This window comes from Salvelinus sp. IW2-2015, linkage group LG16, assembly GCF_002910315.2.
Source record: "Salvelinus sp. IW2-2015 linkage group LG16, ASM291031v2, whole genome shotgun sequence".
Lineage (NCBI taxonomy): Eukaryota > Metazoa > Chordata > Actinopteri > Salmoniformes > Salmonidae > Salvelinus > Salvelinus sp. IW2-2015.
In genome coordinates this window covers 20,746,259-20,769,227 of record NC_036856.1, presented here as the reverse complement: position 1 = coordinate 20,769,227, position 22,969 = coordinate 20,746,259, and the positions used below count along the sequence as shown (strand labels likewise).

General features: G+C 44.0%; 1 protein-coding gene across 2 annotated transcripts; it reads right to left on the bottom strand.

The window, feature by feature from the left end:
- Positions 1 to 3,984: 3,984 nt before the first annotated feature.
- On the bottom strand, positions 3,985 to 22,782 carry LOC111975583 (sulfhydryl oxidase 1). 2 transcript variants are annotated; one of them, XM_024003973.2, is made up of 12 exons: positions 22,286 to 22,782; positions 19,633 to 19,733; positions 19,191 to 19,239; positions 18,955 to 19,057; positions 18,283 to 18,373; positions 17,571 to 17,716; positions 16,267 to 16,401; positions 16,007 to 16,136; positions 10,823 to 10,945; positions 9,790 to 9,928; positions 8,222 to 8,398; positions 3,985 to 5,522 (listed from the first exon to the last, which is right to left on the bottom strand). In XM_024003973.2, exons 1-12 carry the CDS (start codon positions 22,572 to 22,574, stop codon positions 4,591 to 4,593), a joined length of 2,415 nt encoding a protein of 804 aa, XP_023859741.1. In that variant the 5' UTR covers positions 22,575 to 22,782; the 3' UTR covers positions 3,985 to 4,590. The 2 variants fall into 2 exon arrangements, with proteins under 2 accessions (XP_023859741.1, XP_023859742.1); XM_024003974.2 differs by having other exon boundaries at positions 18,283 to 18,370.
- Between the last annotated feature and the right edge of the window lie 187 nt (positions 22,783 to 22,969).

Sequence of the window (22,969 nt, the reverse complement as noted above, 5' to 3'; positions counted from 1 at the left end):
TAATAAACTGCTGAGATATTCAAGAAAAACGTTGTTTCATCTAACATGTCCAAGCAGGAACACACGACTCAAGATATTTTGTGAAACCTAATCCAGTAATTGTCATGAATTTTGGGTTGACAATTTAGACTGTAGTTGATATATTTTACAGTCAAAATAGGACTTTTTGTTCAATAGAGATGAATGACATGTATCTTTATGTTTAGTAACTGATATTATAGTCTAATTAATTTGGGGTTCAACACCTGAGGAAGTGGAAACTCAAAACACATTAACTGGATCGCTAACTCTGAATATAATACCCACTGCAAGCCATGTACCCATCCAACAGTAAATGTAATGTAAAAACATTGCAGCCGTAGGCTACTACCCATGAGACCTTTAGGCCTATGCCCTCGCCATGGCCGGTGCGCATTTCGCGCGTGCGCCGCTCCATATCCCAAAGCCATACCAAATATCTTGGTTGTAAAATAGTTGCTATTGAGCTGAATATGGAGAGTTGAGAAATAAAAACGATGCCTAGAGAAAGCTGATACCCTCCTCCCTCTATTTGACAGGGACAAGGGGATGAAGCTTCAAAAGCTGTGTTTTCCTCGAAATTGCATTTTGAAATTTTATAGGATCAGAACACATTTTTCTGTTGAGCGCATGGCGGGAGAGGAGAGTGTCTCGCTCATTACAGCAGCTGGCCCCAGTAAAACAGGCGCAGGCAATGGGACACATTTTCATTACAGGAGTCATGAGGACAATGCACTTTACTGTTTGGCCAAATCATGGTTTTAGCCGCCCAACAAACAGGACGTTTTGAGTGAGGTGACAATGTAGAATGTGGTCTTTCTGTTTTTTACGATCCATGATCTTGGCTGTCTCTTTGGTGCTTCCATGTACTACATTGAATGTGAATTTGCGTGACCTCAGCTCAGTCTATCAGAAAACCGGGCCGGGCGTTGCACACTGATCAGCTCATAATGCTTTGAGTATACCAAACATTAGGATCACATTCCCAATATTGAGTTGCAATTGCACCCCCCTTTGCCATCAGAGCAGCCTCAATTCGTCAGGGCATGGACTCTACAATGTGTCGGTGTCGAAAGCGTTCAACAGCGATGCTGGCCCATGTTGACTCCAATGCTTCCCACAGTTGTCTCAAGCTGGCTGGATGTCCTTTGGGTGATGGGTCATTCTTGATACACAGGGCAAACTGTTGACTGTAAAAAACCCAGCAGTGTTGCAGTTCTCGTCACAAACCAGTGCGCCTGGCACTTACTACCACACCCTGTTCAAAGACACAAATATTTTCTCTTGCCCATTCACCCTCTGTATGGCACATACACAATCCATGTCTCAATTGTCTCAAAGCTTAAAAATCCTTATTTAATCTGTCTCATCCCCTTCATCTATACTGATTGAAGTGGATTTAACAAGTGAAATCAATAAGGGATCATAGCTAAAAAAAAAACAGTCCAGCCTGATGGCCAATCTGCCTCTGGAGGTATCCTCTGCTATCATCTCTCTCAGGAGACATATCCCTTTTCCGAGGATGATTTGGTGGCCATGGTGGGGAAGCTGAAGATAGGATAAGATGCATGAGAGATGAGATGTGTGTCCAAGGAGATCGGTCCAAGTGGAGGAGGTTGAGCCATGGCAGTAAATTGAGATGAATCTGAACCTGCTTGACTCCCTCTTTAGAGGCAAATGTAAAAACCCTGGATAAATGGGTGAATGAGATGTGATAAGGGTATATCATATATTAACCTATTTTGTCTTTCATTTTTTAATTAAATTACTACATTTCTACATGCTGGACCTCTATAGGGGAAAGCTTTATAGTATTATTAAATTCAGAGAGAGATGACAGAAAATGTATCACGCCTGTCCTGCATTTTAATATCAATACAAAGGTAATAAACATGCTGGCTGTGAATACAGGAGAGGCCGACAATAAAACGAAGCATTGTGGAAGACAACACCATACAGGGCAGCTAGGTGATTTTTTTACCCTTCTGTTTTGAGCTTCCATAACATTAACATTCCCATTCTTCTGGTGTAGTGCTACAGACACAGACCTCACCGAGTCTGGCCACGTTTTAGGATCAGTGCAAGGAGAGGCTTTCTCAGTTTCTAAAAGATGTTAAAGTAGTAAAAGTGTCCCTCTGTGATCTCGATTCATGAGCAGGGATATCAAGTGGATGGCTGAGAGTCTACGACTGGATTAGAAAACTTTGTTCTCAGTGTGCACTTTTCACCTTCAGTATTGGCAAAGCCACAGATGTATATTGCACAGCCAACTTCCTCATTAACTCTCATTAGTCTCAACCCACATAATATCCTGGGCTCTAGGGCTCAAAGCACCTGAGGGTTGCCACAAGCAGCAGGGAGGGTGTCAACAAGCACCTTTACAACTCACAATCCAACAGCAATTAAACAAATAAACAAGTAAATTGAGAAAAATAATTAGGTAAGTAGTAACAGGTAAGTAACAGAGCAAGTGATAAAGCAAGTAAATAAGTACAGTTAACAAATGTTTGTTCATGTCATCATTCTTACAGCAGTTTGACGTCTCAGACAGCTCAATCAGAGATACACACCTCCCCGGAATGAGTAATATAGATGATACATCAGAGGCAATCAGTAAAATGTATAAACTTTGCAGTAATTTCAGCATCACAAACTATGCTTTTCTCAGCCCATTCTACAGATCATAAACTGTAACTTGCCATAATTCACAATTCTGAAAGGTTTGATTAGGTCAGAGATCACAGCTTCTCAGGTTTGGTGCTCAACTGCAATGTAGGGCCATTAATCATGTGTGCTTTTGTGGAGACAATTGAGAGTGCCACCATCACATTGCTGGCTGCTGTGACCATGGTTTTACTCTACTCTGCCAATGTGAAAGCCAGGAGACAGGGAGGGCTTGGACTAGAGGGGTCAGGGACACGGGATGGGTGAAATGCAATGTTCCAGGAAAACACAAAGCTCAAGATCAAGCGTTTACTGTCCTTCATATGAGTTTGTAATCTGGAGCACATCAAAACCCTCCTATTCCCCAAGGTATCCACCCAGCCTTCACATCCACGGTTGAAACACCCCCAACAGAGCCCACTTGCAAGTGTGTGAAGGAAGAGACCCTGAAAGCCGATTGCGTTTTAATAAAGTTTATTATCGGGTGGGAGCTAATCCTCACGGTAATCTCCCACAGCCCAAAGGAAAACTGGATTACTCACTTGCTATAATCCCAATGAAATTGTTAGGATTTAGCTAGCGCAACAGACCAGATGGTAACAGCCTTTTTCCTTCAACCTACAGACACCCCCACCACTCCTTCCCCTACCCCCTTCCTCAAAACAAAACATTTGAATGTTACTCATAAAACCTCATGCAAAACATAAAGTGGAAAGCTGTGGAGGGACAGAAGAAAAAAAAGAATAATCTGGCATCTCAGGTACTTTGGATATTGATGGTATACTGTATGTACATTTGGTTTACATTAATCTATAGTTGTAGAGATATAAAACAGCAGAAAGGTAGTTATAGTGTATATTCTAACAGTGCAACTTGCTCCAGGAGAACTATCAAAGTCCACTATTGAACAATTACAACGATGCAAAATCTTAGCAAAAATAATTTGATTGATTGAGATAAGCAAAGCAAAACACAGTATCTCGAGTTGAGTGAGACCAGTAAGCCTAATGTAATGGACACCAGCCAAAACCCCCATCCTGCTTATTTTGTAACCTGTGAACAAGTGCTGCTCTACAACACTTCATTCATGTCTAAACTCTATTGTGCAAAGCTAATTGGGACATGTAAGATGCACTAGCCAATCAGACAATAGCATGGTATGGCCAGTCACAACATAGACCACTTTGGATCAGAATGTGTGAACCATAGAATAAGAACTAATTCTATAGTGTGAACAATAAACAACATTAATCTGACCACACATACTATATATATATATATATATATATACACACACACACATTTTATCATATAGTATCTTTATTTATTTGGAAACATCCACTTGCTTTATGCTAAAATCAATATGGATAGTCTACTTTCAGGCACTGTTTTTCCAAAATGACATTCAAGGCACATTTCTCTTTGTAAAATCACATTTTCTAATGGAGGTTGATTTCTTTCTAAGAATATAAAATAGTTGTTAGAGTACACAGCTTATAGAACTCTTTGGAAAGGCTGGCAGTGACAGGTCTAAGAGAAGAGCAGTGTTTCTCCTATTACATTAGGGCTTTTATCCATAAAACTCAATACAGTGATTCTTTTTTCACATAAATTAATTTGTCATTATATACAGCCTAAGAATTACAATAAATATCAAATAAACCCCTTTAGTTGTTTTCACAAAAAATCATAAAATCCCATTAATTCCCTGGTGTTTTAATTCATCCTTCAGAAGTGGTCAAAAAATGCTAAATATTTTGGGGTCATAAATTATTATCCTGAATGCAAGCACCATGAAGCAATCCATTGATGCGGAACATTACGAATCCTTCAGTTGGAGGGTTTCGGAACTGACCACAGCGTCACAGTATGGGTAAATCTACAGTAGCATTGCCAGGTAATGTTGACTCAGGGCAGAGCCACCTTGGCCAGTCGCAGCCGCCGGCAGTTCTTGAAGAAGAGGTACATGGCCAGCAGACACATTGAGGACAGGAAGTAGAGGAGCACACACAGGCTGATGTCCAGTCTGGAGAAGCCCACGCTCAGCAAGGACATCCAGCGCCTCTTGTTAGGGTGCGGGTACATCTCCAGAGCCCCCTCCTCCTCTGAACCAGTGTACTTGCCCGTCAGAATCCTCTTCTGCAGCGTGTTGTGCTGCCCTAACAAGTCCGCCGGCTCCACGGGCTGCATCCCAAGCCGCAGCACTGGCCCCTGTTCCAGGCCGGCTCCAGGTTGCGGCTGCTCCTTCTTCTGCAGGGTCCTGAGTTTGACACGGGAGGACACTCTGGCTGCAGCGCGGAGGGCCTTGGCCTTGTAGTGCTGGTTGATGAAGGAGTCCAGGTCTACAATCTCCTCCTGGGGGGGCCTGAACTTCAGCCCCACGATGCTGGGCCTGCGCTGGGGCTGGTGGGACACATCTGCCTTGGGCTTTACCCAGGGTGGGGGTTCAGACATCTGCACCTTTTCTCCTGCCCTCTCTGCCTCCTTCTCTTCTGCTGGCTCTTCTTTAGCCACTTCTTCCTCCTCCTCCTCCTCCGGCAGTGGTTTGACCAAGGTGTCCTGGGTCTGCCTGGCCCTCCTCTCTGCTCCTCTCTTGGTCTCCTGCTCCTTCTCCTGCTGCCTGGCGACCAGGCTCTCCTTCTGCCTGCTGAGGAGCTGGGCCGCCTCCTCCTCCAGGTAGTCAGAGAGGAGGTGTTCAGAGGAGAAGTGGGAGCGGAGGAAGGTGAGCAGCTCTTCCTGGTTCCAGGTGTGTTCTCCATTCTTAACCCCGTGGCAACTGGGACACAGCTCTGGGGACGGCCACTGGATTTTAGGGAAGTGGGGATCCTCACTCAGAGCACCTGGTCAGCAGGAATGAGACGGTTACTTAGGATGAGTAAGTGTGCTTACTTATCAGAGCTAACATAAATGATACAGATAACAACACAGTCATGTTGAGATGGTAAACTGTTTTGGTGGAAATGTAAATGTATTAGGTAAAATTGACTGGTCCAATAGAAGGACATACTGATGACATCTCACACAATTAAACTAAACTGATACCAAGACAGAGGTATTTTTGCATGCAGAATCTATGTTGATGCTTGAATACATTACAAAGATCCATTTCTCCACATGGCTCATAATAAGCAGTAAGTGCAGTGTGTTTGCATCGTGTGTGTGGATGAGTGTGTGATGTCTCGGTGTGTGTGTGACAGTGTGACAGGGTCTAACAATGATCAATGTGCTTCTGGGACGTCCCGGAGGGAGGGGTGGCGAGATAATAGACGTCGTCCAAGCGGACAGCTACCCCACCCCCCCTCCCCAACCTCTCCCAGACCCAGAACCCCTTACCTCCACACCCCTTTGAAGACGGCCCACTCTCCAAATTGAATATGAAAGCAGGCACCTCCAGAGGGGAGCTCTCCTTTTAATGAATTACAATTTTTTTGCTTTACATGTTTTCTTTAGCCCCCCAAATGGAGGCATCTGCTAATAAATTGCTTGTCGTCGCCCATGCGAGAGGAAAGTCAAAGCTGCAGCAGTTCTGTCACTTTACAGCGCTGTCAATTTACATCGCCCGTCTCTCCCCCAGATTAATCTCAGTCATATGCATGTGTGTATGTACTCTGCATACAGCACTTTACATAAGAGATACATCAATTTTACTATGTCCTGCTGGGCTTGGAGCCTTTTATACATTTCACCAGTGTGACAGCTTTCATATCCCGTCCCCTTATGACGACATGTCTTTGATGTCTCTATTCTAACTACCTTGCCTTTCATTTCCAGGGTGACTTTAGCAATAGTACTGATACTATAGTAGCAATAGTATACTGATACTGTAACAAAGGCTTGCCAGGGAATGTCATTCAAAGCATCCCATAAATATTAATGAAGTATAAAGAAATATCTATTTACCACATCAAAATAGTTTCTTCAGCACTAATTCTCAATGTGGAGATCTACTGTACAGGACACAGAGGAGCACTATTAATGTAGGCAGACTGGTAGATTAGCAGAGTGATGCTCTACAAAGCAAACCAACAACATGAGGCTGATACAGTACGAGCTGCTCCAGTCCCCAGCAGCACTACTGAGAGAGCGTCCTCAGCATCTCCCTTCCCCTCCTCACTGAGCCCTGGCAGGCCCGTGGCTCTGGTGTCTGTAGACATGCGTCTCTATCTCACCCTGTTGACAAGTGGCAACAGGACAGGTCTGCTGTTGCTACCGAGCCGGGCTCGGCTCAGGGTCTCTTTGTGCCAGCTAAATTAATTGCGTCGTTGCTTTACAAATAGGCCCCGCTTCATGCATGGCTGCCTCTGAAAGGAGGACAGTGGGAGCTGCTAAAGAGCCCCACTTTAGCGAGGAGGTGGAGAGGGAGGGGTGAGAGAAAGAGAGGGGGAAGAGGAGAGTACGTTCCCCCTGGGGAAGACTGGGATGAGAAGCAGAGGCTTGAGGGGGGTAGACCGACGGAGGAGATACTGCTACTCAATGCTACCAACACCCCTGCACCATCCCGTCCCCACCAGCCAAGCCCACCTGAAGCATCCTGGTGAGGGATTACAAAACAGGGGGAAGCGTGATGAAGGTGACATGGCGTGTGCCAACTGCTGTCACAAGCATCTTGGAAATTGAGCTCTTGGGCTGATGGTCCTCGCTCTGGGAGATTGTTGCCATATCAATTGTCAAGCGAAGGATATGACTCTCTGGGGAGGGACAGACATGCAGTCCTAATAGGGAGGAGTGTCTGGGGACCAGGGACAAGCACAGAAGGTGACGCACACGCCCCTCTACCCTGTTATTCAGGACACAGGCTGTCCAGGGGATTGAGGATGGGGGAGTCACCACCATCACACAGAAACAACAACAATGTGATTCAACGAAGTGAGGTGATAATGACAGGCTTGTACCAAATAAACTCAAATGATGTCCCTAACAGCCAACTCAGCAGCCATATAGCCCTCATTAAAATGACACGGACATCAAGGCTGCAGTCTTGGCCGTTTGCAGTCTTTAGCACTACAGTTAAGGTCATAGATTTAGTATTTACTGTTGACCTGTAGTGAGCTCTAGACAGGCTAGGGCAGGGCAGGGATCTCAGTCTTCTGGAAGGAGGGCTAATCTCTGAGAGGAAGAAGAGAAGGGGGAGACTGGGTGAGGAGGAGTGAGGGGGGACAGCTGGTGTCTGCCCAGAGGATCGCCAGGCGTATTATAGGGATTTAGGGGTTAGGAGTAGAGTTGGGACACTTGGGGGGGGGGGGTCCGTAGGGGCCCTTTTAAAGGAGTGAGAGGCTGAAAGAGATCCTTTAGGAGGGAAGTGGGAGAGGGAAAAGTACAATGGCCTGTGGGAGCCACATTTATCTAACGTTATTGTATGGACAATGGTGGCCACTGTAGGAGACATTTCAATTTATCATACTACTCTATAGTAATATGATGATATATGCAAATTCTATACTTACTAATTAGCATATTATGATTTACGTGTTGGAGGTTCAGTCTTAAAGACCAATCGTCCTCAATGGAAGTAGCAGTAACATTTGTCATGCATCCTTACCTGCCAGTCTATTGTTTACGTGGTTATGGTGGGACCAGAGCCACAGCACAGCGGAGGACAGTGTCCCCACATGGGACATGCTCTCCTGGGCCATGTTCTCAAAGTGGGTGGCACATGCCTGACAGCCAAAGAAACTGTGGATGTATGACCTCATTGCCTGGAGCACCTCCTGGGGGTCTGGGGAGAAGAACGCATTGGAGGAGGAAGTTATTAGCAAGATTAAGCATACTTGTTATACACATCAGTGTACTGTTGAAAAGGAGTCTAATATTGTACATTTGAAAATTGCAGCAAGGAATGTCTGTATATTGTTTCGTATACATTTAGTATGGCTAAGGACATATGGGTTTGGCACAATGTAAAAAAGGTGCAAAGGTCCCTTAAAATGTTTTGCCAGTTATTATGAAAGGCTTAAAACATCAAAACATGGACAACAGACATGGACATGGATAGTGAGGAATTCTTCAGTGCTAAACTATTAGTGGTTAATAACAGGGCAATAAAGGGCCTGGATCCTGAGTCCCCTGGGCATTCCCACGGTGCTCTGATATATTCCATGAATACCAGTATTTAGTCAATGTGCTCTGAAAAACAACCAGGTTGGCAGATGTCACCACCAGTACCAGCACCGAAATGTCTGCTGCAGGTTTTTGTTGTGTTTAATTCCCTACAGTAAAGCTTTATTTTGCCCTCAGATGATCCGTGGTGGTAGGGCGGAGGCCTAATCCAGAGGTCCATCCGCAGGGGGCCAGATGGACACCCCTGGTCCCCTGCTGGCCCATCTGCAGGTTATGTGCCCCCCTTTCCACCCCATCACATAAGCCCTGGTATTAAGCCCTCCAGGAGAGGAGTGCTGGTCAGCTGCCTCCATTATTAACCACTCATATTCCACTAATCTAAAGAAATCCCTTTTGACCCACCCACAATTAGGGACTGTTTCAGATGCTGTTGTGACAAGAAAACAGAACAAAAAAGAAAAAAGAGCTTTGTATAGGCTACTTACGGAATTTAACACTGAAGTAAGTGTGAGAGAGTTGTTGTGTGGGACTGTCTAAATGTTGTGCAAGTGTGTGCAGTTAAATACGGTCATTGCAAAATATTCCACTAAACATTCCAGGCTAATTTGTTTACAAAGCACTTGTCCCCGGTTGGTCACCCCCCACCCTGCTCTCCCCTAGCTGAACCATATCCCTGTATTGAAAGCAGCAGCCCCTGTGTGAACGCTGTACACTCTTCTGACTGGCTCAATGACCTGGAGGGATCTGTCCCCAGAGAGCCATAGGGGTTCTAACAGACTGGAAACACTTGTGTCATGGTTCATCGCCTGGGCACACTCACTCCTCTAAGACTGAATGGCTGCTGACTTCTGGCCAATTTCCTAGGAGGCGATGGGCTCTAAAGGCCGCATTAATAGGCTAACATGGCAGGAGGACTTGTTTTAGCTTCTAACAACATCCCTTTTCCACTTACTACCATTGTCCCAGGAACATTCCTCTTGAATTAACTGAAGTTTAGTGATCATGTAATCATAAAAACAAAAATAGCTGTTGTTCAGTGAGTTTTCCTACCTTTGCCAGCAGCTTCCTCAGCCTGTACAGTAAGGACATGGAAAAGGGTCCACATGCCACAGGGGTACCTTCTGAAGTGGGGCTTGGAGCCCTGGCAGCCCACCCACCTCACCCCCTCAGGCAGCGCAGCAATAGGTACCTGATCACACACAAACGCACACATTTACAAGCATTTTTGCTTCACCCGCAATAACATCTGCTAAATATGTGTATGTAGCCAATCAAATTTGAATATTTGATTTGATTTATTTTACTTTAACACTAAGATTGATTGATGTCGCCCTATCTTCTCATAAAGCGGTTTCCATATAACCTGCTCTATCTGAGGATTCTTAATAAGAGGTTAGTTTACATTAATGAAAACAGGCCAAGTAAGTACATGGAAAATACATCTATGATTTATTTTACTGCAACATGTCATGTTAAGTGGGAGCACGTTCTATGCCATACTATTCTCATTCTATATCATGGCGATTCCAGGTTAATGGAAACGCCTCAACAGAGTGGTGAGATTGTGTTCAGGTCAAGGGAAGGAAACACTGCTAAAACACGCTTTGATCAAACAGCATATTTCTGACATATTGTCGTTTCCTCCCTGCCACTGCCCAGGATTGCAGAGTCTGTGATTGACAGAATTACTTCAAAGTCGATAGTAAAGATTCGGTGTGTGTATACTGTTCGACACCAGTCCATTTCTTAGAGGAGCTGGTTCATACCTCTTCATTGATTAATTGATTCGGCTGCTAAAAGCTAATGATGTCACTAAGTGACTGGTCCAATTGGGGAACCTATAGGCATGTCGGCTTAGATCCAAAGTCAACAACACATACATTTTCCAATAATACATATGCTGGCACAAGGCTCACAAGATTCATTTACAGCATTACATAAACCTACTTCCCTGTGTGCTGATACTCTATGCCTGAAATATTTCAGCTATCATCTATAAAATCACTTGACTCTGGCTCATCAACAATATGGTGAGTGGTTCTGCRTCAGGCTTGTCTGATTGGCTGGCGGGTTGACCCCTCACCTCTGCAGTGTTGTCCAGAGCGTACCTCAGAGAGCTGTAGGACAGCTCTGTGTCCTTCTCACCCTTCAGCCACGTGTCCACAGACTTCAGCAGGTTGTTCACCACAGGACGACCAGGGAAGTACTGCCCAAGACAACATTACAGGTAAACATCATCATCATTAACTCCTCTCATTTAATACAATAGACTCTTAAACAGTATATTTTGTACTGTGTGGTAATAGATGATTATTACTATGAGTTGGAAATCCATCTGTCATGCCATCTGTCTGAGTTTAGAAATTTCACCAAAACCCGCTTTTGCCATACTTAACGTGTAATGTTTTTTTCCACTAATTTAGTAAAAACGACAGCGTATAAGACACCGGAGAATTTGTCATGACTGTTTCTTGTACTGTTTGTTTACGTTCTCTAACCTCTGCCGTTGTCAAGAAGTAGGTTGAAATTTTGGCCAAAAAGGCAAACTCAGCTCCATCATTCATTGAATCAGATGGCTTATTCATCACAAAACCCACTGATATTGCCAACTACTTTAATGACCTTTTCATTGGCAAGATTAGCAAACTTAAGCATGACATGCCAGTAACAAACGCTGGCACTACACATCCAAGTATAACTGACCAAATGATGTAAGTGTGGAAGAGGTGAAAAAGTTATTGTGGTCTATCAACAATGACAAGCCACCGGGGTCTGACAACTTTGATGGAAAATTACTGAGGATAATAGCAGATGATATTGACACTCCTATTTGCCATTTATTTGATTTAAGCCAACTAGAAAGTGTGTACCCTCAGGCCTGGAGGGAAGCAAAAGTCATTCCGCTACCTTAGTAAAGCCCCATTTACTGGCTCAAATAGTCGACCAATCAGCATACAAGCAACCCTTAGTAAAAAAAAAGAAGGGGTTTGACCAGATACAAATGCTATTTTACAGTAAACAAATTGATAAGACTTTCAACACGCTTATAGGGAAGGACATTCAACAAGTACAGCACTTAAACAAATGACTGATGATTGGCTAAGAGAAATTGATTAAAAAGATTGTGGCGGCTGTTTTGACTTCAGTGCGGCTTTTGAAATTATTGATCATAGTCCACTGCTTTACACCCCCTGCTATATTGTGGACCAAGAGTTACCTGTCTAACAGAACACAGGGGGTGTTCTTTAATGGAAGCCTCTCCAACATAACCAGGAAAATTACCATTGGCTCAGAACAGGGCAGCACGGCTGGCTCTTAAATGTACACAGAGAGCTAACAATGATATGCATGTCAATCTCTCATGGCTCAAAGTGGAGGAGAGATTGACTTCATCACTACTTGTTTTTATAAGAAGTGTTGACATGTTGAATGCACTGAGGTGTCTGTTTAAACGACAAGCACACAGCTCAGACACCCATGCATACCCCGCAAGACATGCCACCAGAGGTCTCTTCACAATCCCTAAGTCAAGAACAGACTATGGGAGGCACACAGTACTCTATTCCACATCAGGTAACTGATGCAAGCAGTAGAATCAGATAAAAAAAACAGATATTGAACAGCAGGGAATGTGAAGAGACTAACACACAGGTACAGACACATGCATGCATACACACACACACACACACACTCTAAACACACGTACATTGAAATATTGTTGCATTGTGGTATTATACATTTTGTATTGTAGATATGTAGTGGTGTAATAATGTTATATGATGTACTGTTTTATATTTTATTTTATGTGTGATGGAAGAGCCTTAATATGTTTGGACTCTAGGAAGAGTAGCTGCTGCCTTGGAAGCAGCAAATGGGGATCCCTAATAAATACAAAGACAACATGGTGTGTGTGGAAATATAACACTGCAACTAACAGTGGGCCACTATGGGAGGCAGGGAGGAAATCCCAGTGCCTTGTGTTTGAGACGGATGGTGACAGAAGAGGGTCAGCTGAAGACAGGGAGGCATTAACAACAGAACAAGCTGATTGGAGGTGTAAAGCCACTTCCGATCCTTAAAGAACCCTTACAACAGCCACCCTGGAAGACCTATCACTATACTGCTATTGACTAGATTCTACAGGTCGACCTGGATTTAACCCTAACGGCTAAGAGACGACCAAATAAACAGTAGGCTGTCATGGCAACCTTCTCCCATTCAAAACAGAGGTAAGATGTCTCAGTCACAATGGACTATTTAAGTTCATTAGCATTTTCTGGTGTTGTCATGGCGAAAACTACTTATGAGGAGCCTGTAGATAACAATCAAATCAGATGCACACACACATGTGCAGGCGTGTATGCACGCACACACCCACAAGAAACAGTCAGTGTAGTAACATCCAGCAGTGTGAACATGGTGGACCTGGAAGTGGGCCAGTGCTGCCCTTTTGCGGCACGGGGGCACAAACCCATCAGTGCGACACAGAGGCAGGGGCCTGGCCCAGCCTGGCCGGGAGGGGACAGCATCCCAGAGGTGCACCTTTTTTGATTTGTGCTGCAGAGTCTTTTCAATTTGCCCTGGCCATCTGTTCAGCAGCGTTTGGGTGCCTGGCTCATGGTTCTATTCATCACTCTAACTGGATCTCCATTACACCAGGCCCACTTAAAAAGGCACCTGGAGATTTACTTAACCCCTGTGGCCCACACAGCCCCATACAGGGTTTGATTTGCTCCCTTAATCTGAGACATTCAGCTAAAAAGATGGTGTTTGGGTATTCACAGATACAGATACCCAATCCTGTACTACAGGTGGGTTGTTAACAGGAAACAAAAGAGGTCCCCCGTCTGCTGCTGCTGAGGAGGACAATTAGATCATCGGCCGGGCGGCTGAGACGCCTAGGTCTGGGGACTACTGGGCACTAACCAGGCTGAAAAGCTCATTAACACACATTTGAATTTAACAGCGAGGAAATTGGGGACGGGCAGGCAAATGGGCTCTGCTCACCAGAGCCAAACACTTAGCATGTTCTGCTCTCCACCTGCGTATCGATTTCCTAAATCATAAGCAAAGGCCAACATATTTGGCTTGGAAATCAGTAGTACATTGTCTGAAGTATTGGCAGAGGTCACTGATGGGCAGACGTTTCATGAACATATCAAGTGAGAAGAACCAATGCTACAGTATCACCATTATGAAGGATCTCTCTAAGTGACCCCTTCTCTGGTAGTGTACCTTCAACCACTATCAGAGCCCCCACCTTACACACCCCCTCCCCCGTCTCTCGGAGGACCATGACAATTCACTTCACCACGGCAATATGTCATCTTAAATCCGATTAGTATCAGCACTTGAGAAACCGCAGTCTCCTCCGAGAGACGTTCAAAATAGAATGCATCTGTCGGCCTGGCCCGGGGAAGCCCTTTTTAATCCTGCCTCATTCAACCTCAGGGACCAATATACATGCCACTGAGTAAAAGCTGCCTAACTGCTTCCCTGCATGCAGCAGCCTAGTGGACCTATCTGTCATGCCCACAGCCCAGCCACAACCCAACAAACAAAGGCCTTTGTCCTACTGGTGGAGTCCAGAGGTTGGTGGGCTACCCTTACAGTATCACTGAGGCCAATCAGTTAACACAGCCACATTCCACCACCATCCACCTCCGCTAACTGCTAACCTTAGCATGGACACACTGAGCCATGCGCCACAGGAGAGAGATGGATTTGGGCTCAAGCTCCACCCTAAATCCTTGTTTTATTCCCTGGCCCTCCCTCCCTTGCTGTAGGAGGCTTCTTTCAAGAAAGCAGGATAGAAACGGTAATCCTAAAACCTCTTTGTAATGCTCTCATGCTTCCCAGATCCACTTTTTAAAATCCTCATATACATGTATGGATTCATAAATCTGGATTCTGGTTGACAAGACAGTAAATCTAGTAATATTACAGCGCAAGAAAATATAACTTGTTTACGTCCTGTCTGGGACAGAGATGCACTGTGATGTGGGAGCACACAGCACACCACAGATTCTATTGACAGCTGAGCGTGTCATCGGTATGAGACCAGCTGTAGGTTTTGTGCACAGTGACTCATTCTCAGGATGATCCAATTACACCAGTCACTCTGGAAGTTTAAGAATCTTAGTTTGCTGTGACATGCCGTGCGTGTGATCAAGTAGACGGGTAAACAGTGCTGTACAGTCTGCCATTTGGTCATAACACTTGAAGGGATACGAGAGATTGAGCATGAACAGACAGACCATGGTTTTATACACATGGTTCACTTGTCTGTATTGGTCCAAACCATCCCTAAGACAGGTTGAATACAACCCCTTTGTTGAGGCAACGGTCTGACAAACGTCAATAAATACTGCTGCAATGCCTGCTTTCTCTGCTACAGTCTCAGCAAGGACATTGTTGTGGGGCACTGACAAATACCACAGGGAGTTTGAGGTATTGACAAAACAAACTAGAGTTAATGGGGGGGCTGGAGAAAAACCCTCCCACAGTCCGTTCAATCCCTCCCTAGAGAGTCTGAAATAATCACAGAGATTGGTGGTGGAGAGGCCTGATGCCTGATGCACAGCCAATACGAGCAGGACTGGGGAGGTCATTGTCTTGGGATCCCTGGCACACTTCTGGGTAGCATAGAGCTGGGAGGGGAGGTGAGGGGTGGGGGCAGGGGTTTTACCCAGTTCTAAGAAATCCTAATCAGGGTATGTCTGCATACAAAAAAAAGAGGTGGGGATCCAATGGGAAGCAAATAAAGTATTTCCCCAAGAGAGCCTTTTGTGTCCTGTCAAGTCAATTACCTCCAATTTGGGGTTCACCATTGAGAGTGTCATTCCTACTGTGATACACATTTTTGGGTGTGAAGGTATAAGCATGTAAAAACTATATAATAGTAAAGTTATTGTACACTTAACGGTATTACATTAGGAATTTTGAACCAAGTAACAATGGCACTTGTTCATTTGGTGAATTATATGGACCATATTTTCATATTTCTTTTTAAAGCAAAACTGAATTAGAACTAATTATGCAGCTAAATGGAAGGCCTCTGTTTCACAACTGATATCCTTGAACAAATCCAAAGCACTGTCTCACTCTCCCTCTAGTGGTATGTCGTCATAACTGCATAGCCCTGACAACAGCCAGCCAACCATCTTCTTTAGGGCTGATATGAACAGAGAGAGGATGAATGGGTGAGGTTAGTGTTCAGTGTGGGTATGGTTTAGTTTCAGTGTGAGCAGCAAACCTGTCCACTCACCTTCGCTAGTACTGAGATGTAGCGTTGTAGTGTGCTCAGTGCCTCTCCTTTGATGACAGGGTGAGCTGCCAGCTCCACTCGCAGAGAGTAGTGCAGAGTAGACTCCAGGTCTGCCATATACACACGAGACCTAACGACACACACAATTCAACATTTTTGTCATGGAATCAATGGGGTTACATTGGTAAATCTTACACCTAAAAATTAGGAACTTATTTTTCTGGACACCATTACTGTTTTGTCAAGTTAAAATGCTTTACCTGTTAAATGGTCTCAATTGGTCCTCTGTTGTGTTTTTCGCAAGGTCAGAGGTCACTGGCAGTGACTTTCCGGCCCGCACTACCCCAGGAAGCCTCTGGAGGGCGTAGGTGTAGAAGGTCCGGGCCTCAAGTTGTCTGGAAGAAAGCCAAGCAGACAGTTGAGTTCACAGTTAGGGCTGATGAATTTCTATTAATCTGGCACCAGCCACAGGAAGATTTTAACCATGGAAACAGGTGAAAAATCCTTCCCACTAGAATAACAACACAGACCTCACAGTATATTGTAGCTACAGTGGAAAAATACGGTTTTTAGCTTCTCTGTCTAGGAACAGGATACAAGTGGTTGCATGTGCCAGGGCCTGCCCTCAACAGACCACAGGTGGGCCCCTGGTCTCCTCACTAAGCCCTCCTCTCTCCTCTGGTGAACAGATGGTGCTGAAATACCATCGCTGATCATTTCCCTCTCTACTAACCCTACAAAAGGAACAAAAAGACTGCTATCCGTCTCCCTGTTCTTACCAGCCAGCCAAACCACCCTGTGGACCAATGAGAGCAGGAGGACGCTCCAGGCCTGAGCTCGCCCGGCCCACCCCTGCCTGGGACTCAATTACACTAGACTCGCTGGGTCGCTATTCATTGTGGGGTCCCCAGAGCACAGAGGCACGCGTCAGAGGGGGGAGAGGCACACGTCGGAGGGGAGGGGCCGTTTTCACCTGGGAGAGGCACACGCATGACGGATGTGCGACTCCATCCCCCCCCCCCCGGATCAATCACGTATTCAATGGGCGACCATCTGTCGCAGCGCGAGGCAACGTTGGGGTGGTTTGGCAGGTGAACCGCAGGAAAGGAACGCTATTGTATCCATGCAATAAATTAAACCCCCTCTGTACGCCCTGGAAGAGGGGGGAATAAATAAATCAGCAATAAATCATTTCCTTTTTGCATTTGTCAACTAAAAAGACTCCTCTTGCATGCCAAGTTATGGAAATAAGCAAAACAAAGTGAAAGAAACAACAGATTAATTCACAGGGTGAGGAATCATCATACAAAGTATTATGATATTGAGTGATAATAATAGAATATTTTAATTCCATGATCCCATTAAGAGGCCAGATGTTAAAAGGCATCCTACTATAAAAATGTATAACACAACAAATTTCACAACAAGATTGTTGAGTATTGAACTGTGAAAATAGAAAATAAACTCTTGATGAGTAGGTACATTAGGATCCAGACTCTGAGGAAAGCTGAAAGTGATCTGCAGTTCTGTCACATATTGTGATGGTATTAGAGCAGTCACTCACACATGGAGCCTGGTGAAGATCCCACTAGGATAGTACAGGTAACAGGAGGGGAAGTCGGTCACATTCAGTTTAGCCACAAGGCCATCCTCAGTGCTCAGGACCCTCCGCACAGCTATTTTCTCATACTGCAGTAGGTCTAGAGTCAACTGGTGAGGAAGAAAAACCAACACAGTAATGACCGACTGTCTGCATGTTGTTTCAAATTGGTTGTACTAGGCACACAAGTACACTGTTGACATAGTGACACACTTGTTGACAGAGTGACACAGTTGACATAATGTTTGTCTACTATACAGCAGGGGTAGGCCACTAGATTCAGCTGGGGGCGATTTTTTTCGGGGCTGATGGTCGGAGGGCACAATGATTTGTACATTTCAAATTGACCACAACTAAGTCCAAAAATAGATTCGATTAGAAAATAAAAATGATTATGAAAATGAGACATGATCACATATCTCAAATGTTTATATATATTTTTTAATTGTGGGAATTCGTGGGAACAGATTCCCCCCCCCACTTTTTTTTGAGGGGGGGGCTGAATCAAAATTTAGGGGAGCCAAAGAAATATCACTGTCTTTTGCCAACACCTGCTATACATAGAAAATGTTTTTCGTGTGCTTGTAAATGTTAACCATTTGACCACCCCACGATTTTTTCTCCTCCATTTCCCTCTGAGGAGCATGTAGCTTAACTGTTGCTAATTAATTCTTACCTCTCTGCCCACATATGAGTTAGAGGTCTCAAAGAGCAAGGCCAGGTGTCCCACACTGTTTGTCTCAAAGAAGTTGTCGAGCTCTGCTCTGCTGTGGAGCGAGGAGGATAATACAATTTACATAGGGACCACAACATATCACTAATAGTTGACGATTGAAACATCAAGTACATTTCTATTAAGACTTCATAAAAATTGAACAACAGCACAATCTGAGCATTGACATGTAACACACATGACAAGTGGTATAGCGCCTTCTTCAAAAGAGGAAGAAGACTTCATGATCTAACACTTTCATTCAGAAAAGAGGAATCAACGTGACCTCCTGACTGTTTTCTTTATTCTACTTCCAATGTTATCAACCATTATCTTGTAAAGTCACGGAGATAAATAACGCCAAAAGTAAAACTCAAGTGTCTCTTATGACGGGTTGGAGGAGTGTGTGAGTATATGTGCTGTGGCACAACCCAAGACACCCTCACTTATCCATGAAAACCTTTAAACCAAGGGTGGTATTGTCACAATATAAATGGAAATCATGATGGCCTAGGCCCTAGAGGTAGTGTTTGTGTGTGTGTGAGCGCTAGGGTGTTTGTGTGATCAGAAGATGCTGCCTCTCCTGCATGTATGTTTGTTTAAAAAAAGAAGGAAAAAAAGAAGAGGCTGCCTCACCTAGCAGTCTCCAGAGGGGGGCAGGCAGGGGGCCAGGGAACCGCATGGGTCTCCATCTTATCGATGATCTTATGGCGTAAACCCCTCACATTAGGAGGAAATCCTGGGAGGATACAGGCACACAGGACTAATAAGAGAACATGTAGAAAAACGTAGAAAAACACAGTTCAAAACTTCTCATACTAGCCATTCCCCATCACCATCTGCCCCAGGAATTATCTAAAAATTTGTATTACCTCTGAAACCTTCTCCCTTGGAGTCAGGTTTGGAGTAAGCGTGGAAGAACTGTCAGAGGGAAAGAAAGAGAGGATCAGATGGCAGGTCGCCACATGTTGACCACTGGGAGGAACAGGGGACACCCCTCCCCATTAAAACCCATTCCTACTTTAAATCACCTGCAGATGTTGCAGCTCCCTCATTCATTCAGACAAATGGTCTCCTTGATTTGACTTTCACCGGACCACAAAAGAAGAACTCAGACATTTATTGACAACTAATCTCAAGTGAGTGTATTGCTACCTGAAACGTAACACTGTTAGGGTTTATGAGTCAAAATAGCTGATAATGAATGACTCACAATCTGTGATATGGTTCATTTTTAAACATTGGATACATTGGTTCCTGTGAGGTAAGACACTGAAAATCCATAAAGCTGGTGGAATATAACAGTTGAAGTACCTTCAGTGTTGGGTACCCCCTGACACCAAAACGGGAACAAATCGGCCCATTATCTTGATTAGCACAGTCTATGGCAGCTAAATCCACAGCCGGTTTCCACTCTAGGGAGAGACATTATAATTAGTTTCAAACTCAATGCACCAAAAATGCACATCTCCATACGATAGGGGTTATATAAATATTCCTCTGATTACTACAACTTCTAAGCATATACAATTATTCCATATGATCAGCAGGAAAGCAGGCCAGAGGCTGGTGGCTTCTCTCTTGATCTGAGGCCTTAAAACCTGCCTCATGGTTTGGGCCTGCTGCCAAGGGGAAACTATGTCCATTTCAAACTAACTGCATGGGATTATTTTCCTGTTACACAGTTAATTGGATCCTGCATATAGACTGAGACCTGAAATGCCAAAATGTATTCTAATTTGGGATTCCAAAGGATGGTGTTTGAACAAGAGTAGCTATGAGATGGACAGAATGCAAATTCCTAAATCACATCATATGCTCCAATAATCAAATGTAGAGTCTGGAAGCAACATTCTTTCCGCAATATTAAGCTGATCCACCCCTTTAAAAAAATAAAAAATGTAGAGTCTGCCTTAGAGGGGAGGGGAGGGGGAGGGCTGAGATACTGGCTGTGCTGAACTCTGAAAAACAACAAGGTCAGCATCACACAGCTTTTATCCCGCAATTTACATTTTAAAGTGGAATAATACAGGAATATAAAATTAAAACAATTGTTAATAATTGCTTTATTTTTWAAAAAATGCAATAAATACATTTAAAAAGTCTGCATAGACTAATATTTTTTGTTTTAGAAATTGGATACTACACACGGTCTCAATTTGCACTGCAGTTTGATGGGCATATAAAACATGAATACATACACTGCATTCGGAAAGCACTCAGACCCCTTGACTTTTTCCACATTTTGTTACATTACAGCCTTGCTCTAAATTGTATTTAATTGTTCCCCCCCCATCAATCTACACCCCCATAATGACAACGCAAAAACAGGTTTTAGAAATGTTCACAAATGTATTAAAAATAAATAACTGAAATTTACATTTACATAAGTATTCAGACCTTTTAGTTTGTACTCTGTTGAAGCACCTTTGACAGCGATTACAGCCTTGAGTATTCTTGGGTATGACGCTACAAGCTTGGCACACCTGCATTTGGAGAGTTCCTCCCGTTCTTCTCTGCAGATCCTCTCAAGCTCTGTCAGGTTGGATGGGGAGCGTCACTGCACAGCTATTTTCAGGTCTCTCCAGAGATGTTCGATCGTGTTCAAGTCCGGGCTCTGGCTGGGCCACTCAAGGACATTCAGAGACTTGTCCCGAAGCCACTCCTGCATTGTCTTGGCTGTGTGCTTAGGGTCGTTGTCCTGTAGGAAGGTGAACCTTTTCCCCAGTCTGAGGTCCTGAGCGCTCGAACAGGTTTTCATCAAGGATCTTTCTGTACTTTGCTCCGTTCATCTTTCCCTCGATCCTGGACTTGTCCCTGACGTGGAAAAACATCCCCACAACATGTTGCCACCACCATGCTTCACCGTAGGGATGGTGCCATGTTTCCTCCAGACGTGACGCTTGGCATTCAGGCCAAAGAGTTCAATCTTGGTTTCATCAAACCAGAGAATCTTGTTTCCCATGGTCAGAGTCCTTTAGGTGCCTTTTGACAAACTCCAAGCTGGCTGTCGTGTGCCTTTTACTAAGGAGTGGCTTCCATCTGGCCACTCTACCACAAAGTCCAGACTGGTGCAGTGCTGCAGAGATGGTTGTCCTTCTGGAAGGTTCTCCCATCTCCACAGATGAACACTGGAACTCTGTCAGAGTAACCATTGGGTTCTTGGTCACCTCCCTGACCAAGGCATTTCACACTGATTGCTCAGTTTGGCTGGCTATCTCATGGATGATCAATGGAAACAATGGAGCTCAATTTCAAGTCTCATAGAAAAGGGTCTGAATACTTATGTAAATAAGGTATTTCTGTTTTGAATTTGTAAGACATTGTTTTCACTTTGTCATTATGAGGTATTGTGTGTAGATTTAAGGAAAACCCGTAATTGAATAAATTGTAGAATAAGGTGGTAACGTAACAAAATGTGGAAAAAGAAAAGGGGTCTGAATACTTTACGAATGCACTGTAAGTGAAAAACGAAGACAAATTGATGGATCCATGTCGCAAGAAAGAACATTTAAATTTGTTTAACCCATGACTTGTACACTTAACACATGACCAGTCAATTATGATTGGTTTACTAACAACAACCCGTTCAATACGTTGTAAAAACCCCGCCTACGGTACTGTTTATGAATGGGCTTCCAGATTATATCAAATTCATGAAAATGTGGTCATTTAAGATACATCCAAATTATATTCGTGCCTTAATTTAATTTAATTAACCTGATGCCTTTAATGAACGTTTTCGATTGCGTTTTTCTCTTCGTAATCGAAACCTATATAGAAGGCATTGAGTAAAAGTTAATTAATACACGAATATAATTTTACATCTTAAATTACTACATTTTAATTAATTTGATGATATAAACTTGAAACCCGTTCAAAAACAATACTAGTCTTACACCAGGAAGTAGGCGAGACTGCCATAGGCCAACACTGAATATTATATTACTGGAAAATGCAAACCAACCTTTAATATCGCTTGCGAGACTTTTCCATACGGGAGAAAAAGCAATACAATGCCCGCACCAAGAGGCGTAAAACTCAACAACCAGTGCGGCTGTAGAATTGACCAAAACGCTGTCCACATTATCCGGGGTTAAAACGACTACCTGATCAGAAGCGGTGTACAAGCCAGCTTCGGTGGTAAAAGGAAAAAGTAAACACACAAATAAGATAGTAGATATGAATGACTCTCTCAAATTTGCATGTATTTTCCCTGTAAACCTAGACGTGGCACGGTAGCAGCGCCACGCCATCTTCGTATGCTTTTCTGACAGCTACCAGGTCCGAGCAAGGCAACCACTGTATATGAAAGTTATAGAAACTTTTTCACTCGTCCAACTCCCTCCCCCAACCTCTGACCGCCGAATAAGCAGGGCTACATTCATAAACAAGGACGGAGGTGATATAATTGATTTGAGCTTTGTTGATGTGAGTTGATGCATCCATATGTGAGAATACTTGTGTCTATGTATTTGAGAGTGGTTACATTTCTCCCCATTCCTCAGCTGTTTACGAAAAAAGTGGCAGGGATGCCTTTGTTTGAATCACAGATTGCCCCTTTAAAAGGGGTTGGCCTGCAGAACGTATTCAATGTCTATGATCCAGACTTACTATCTGATAATTGACTTAAACATCTAATAATGACTTC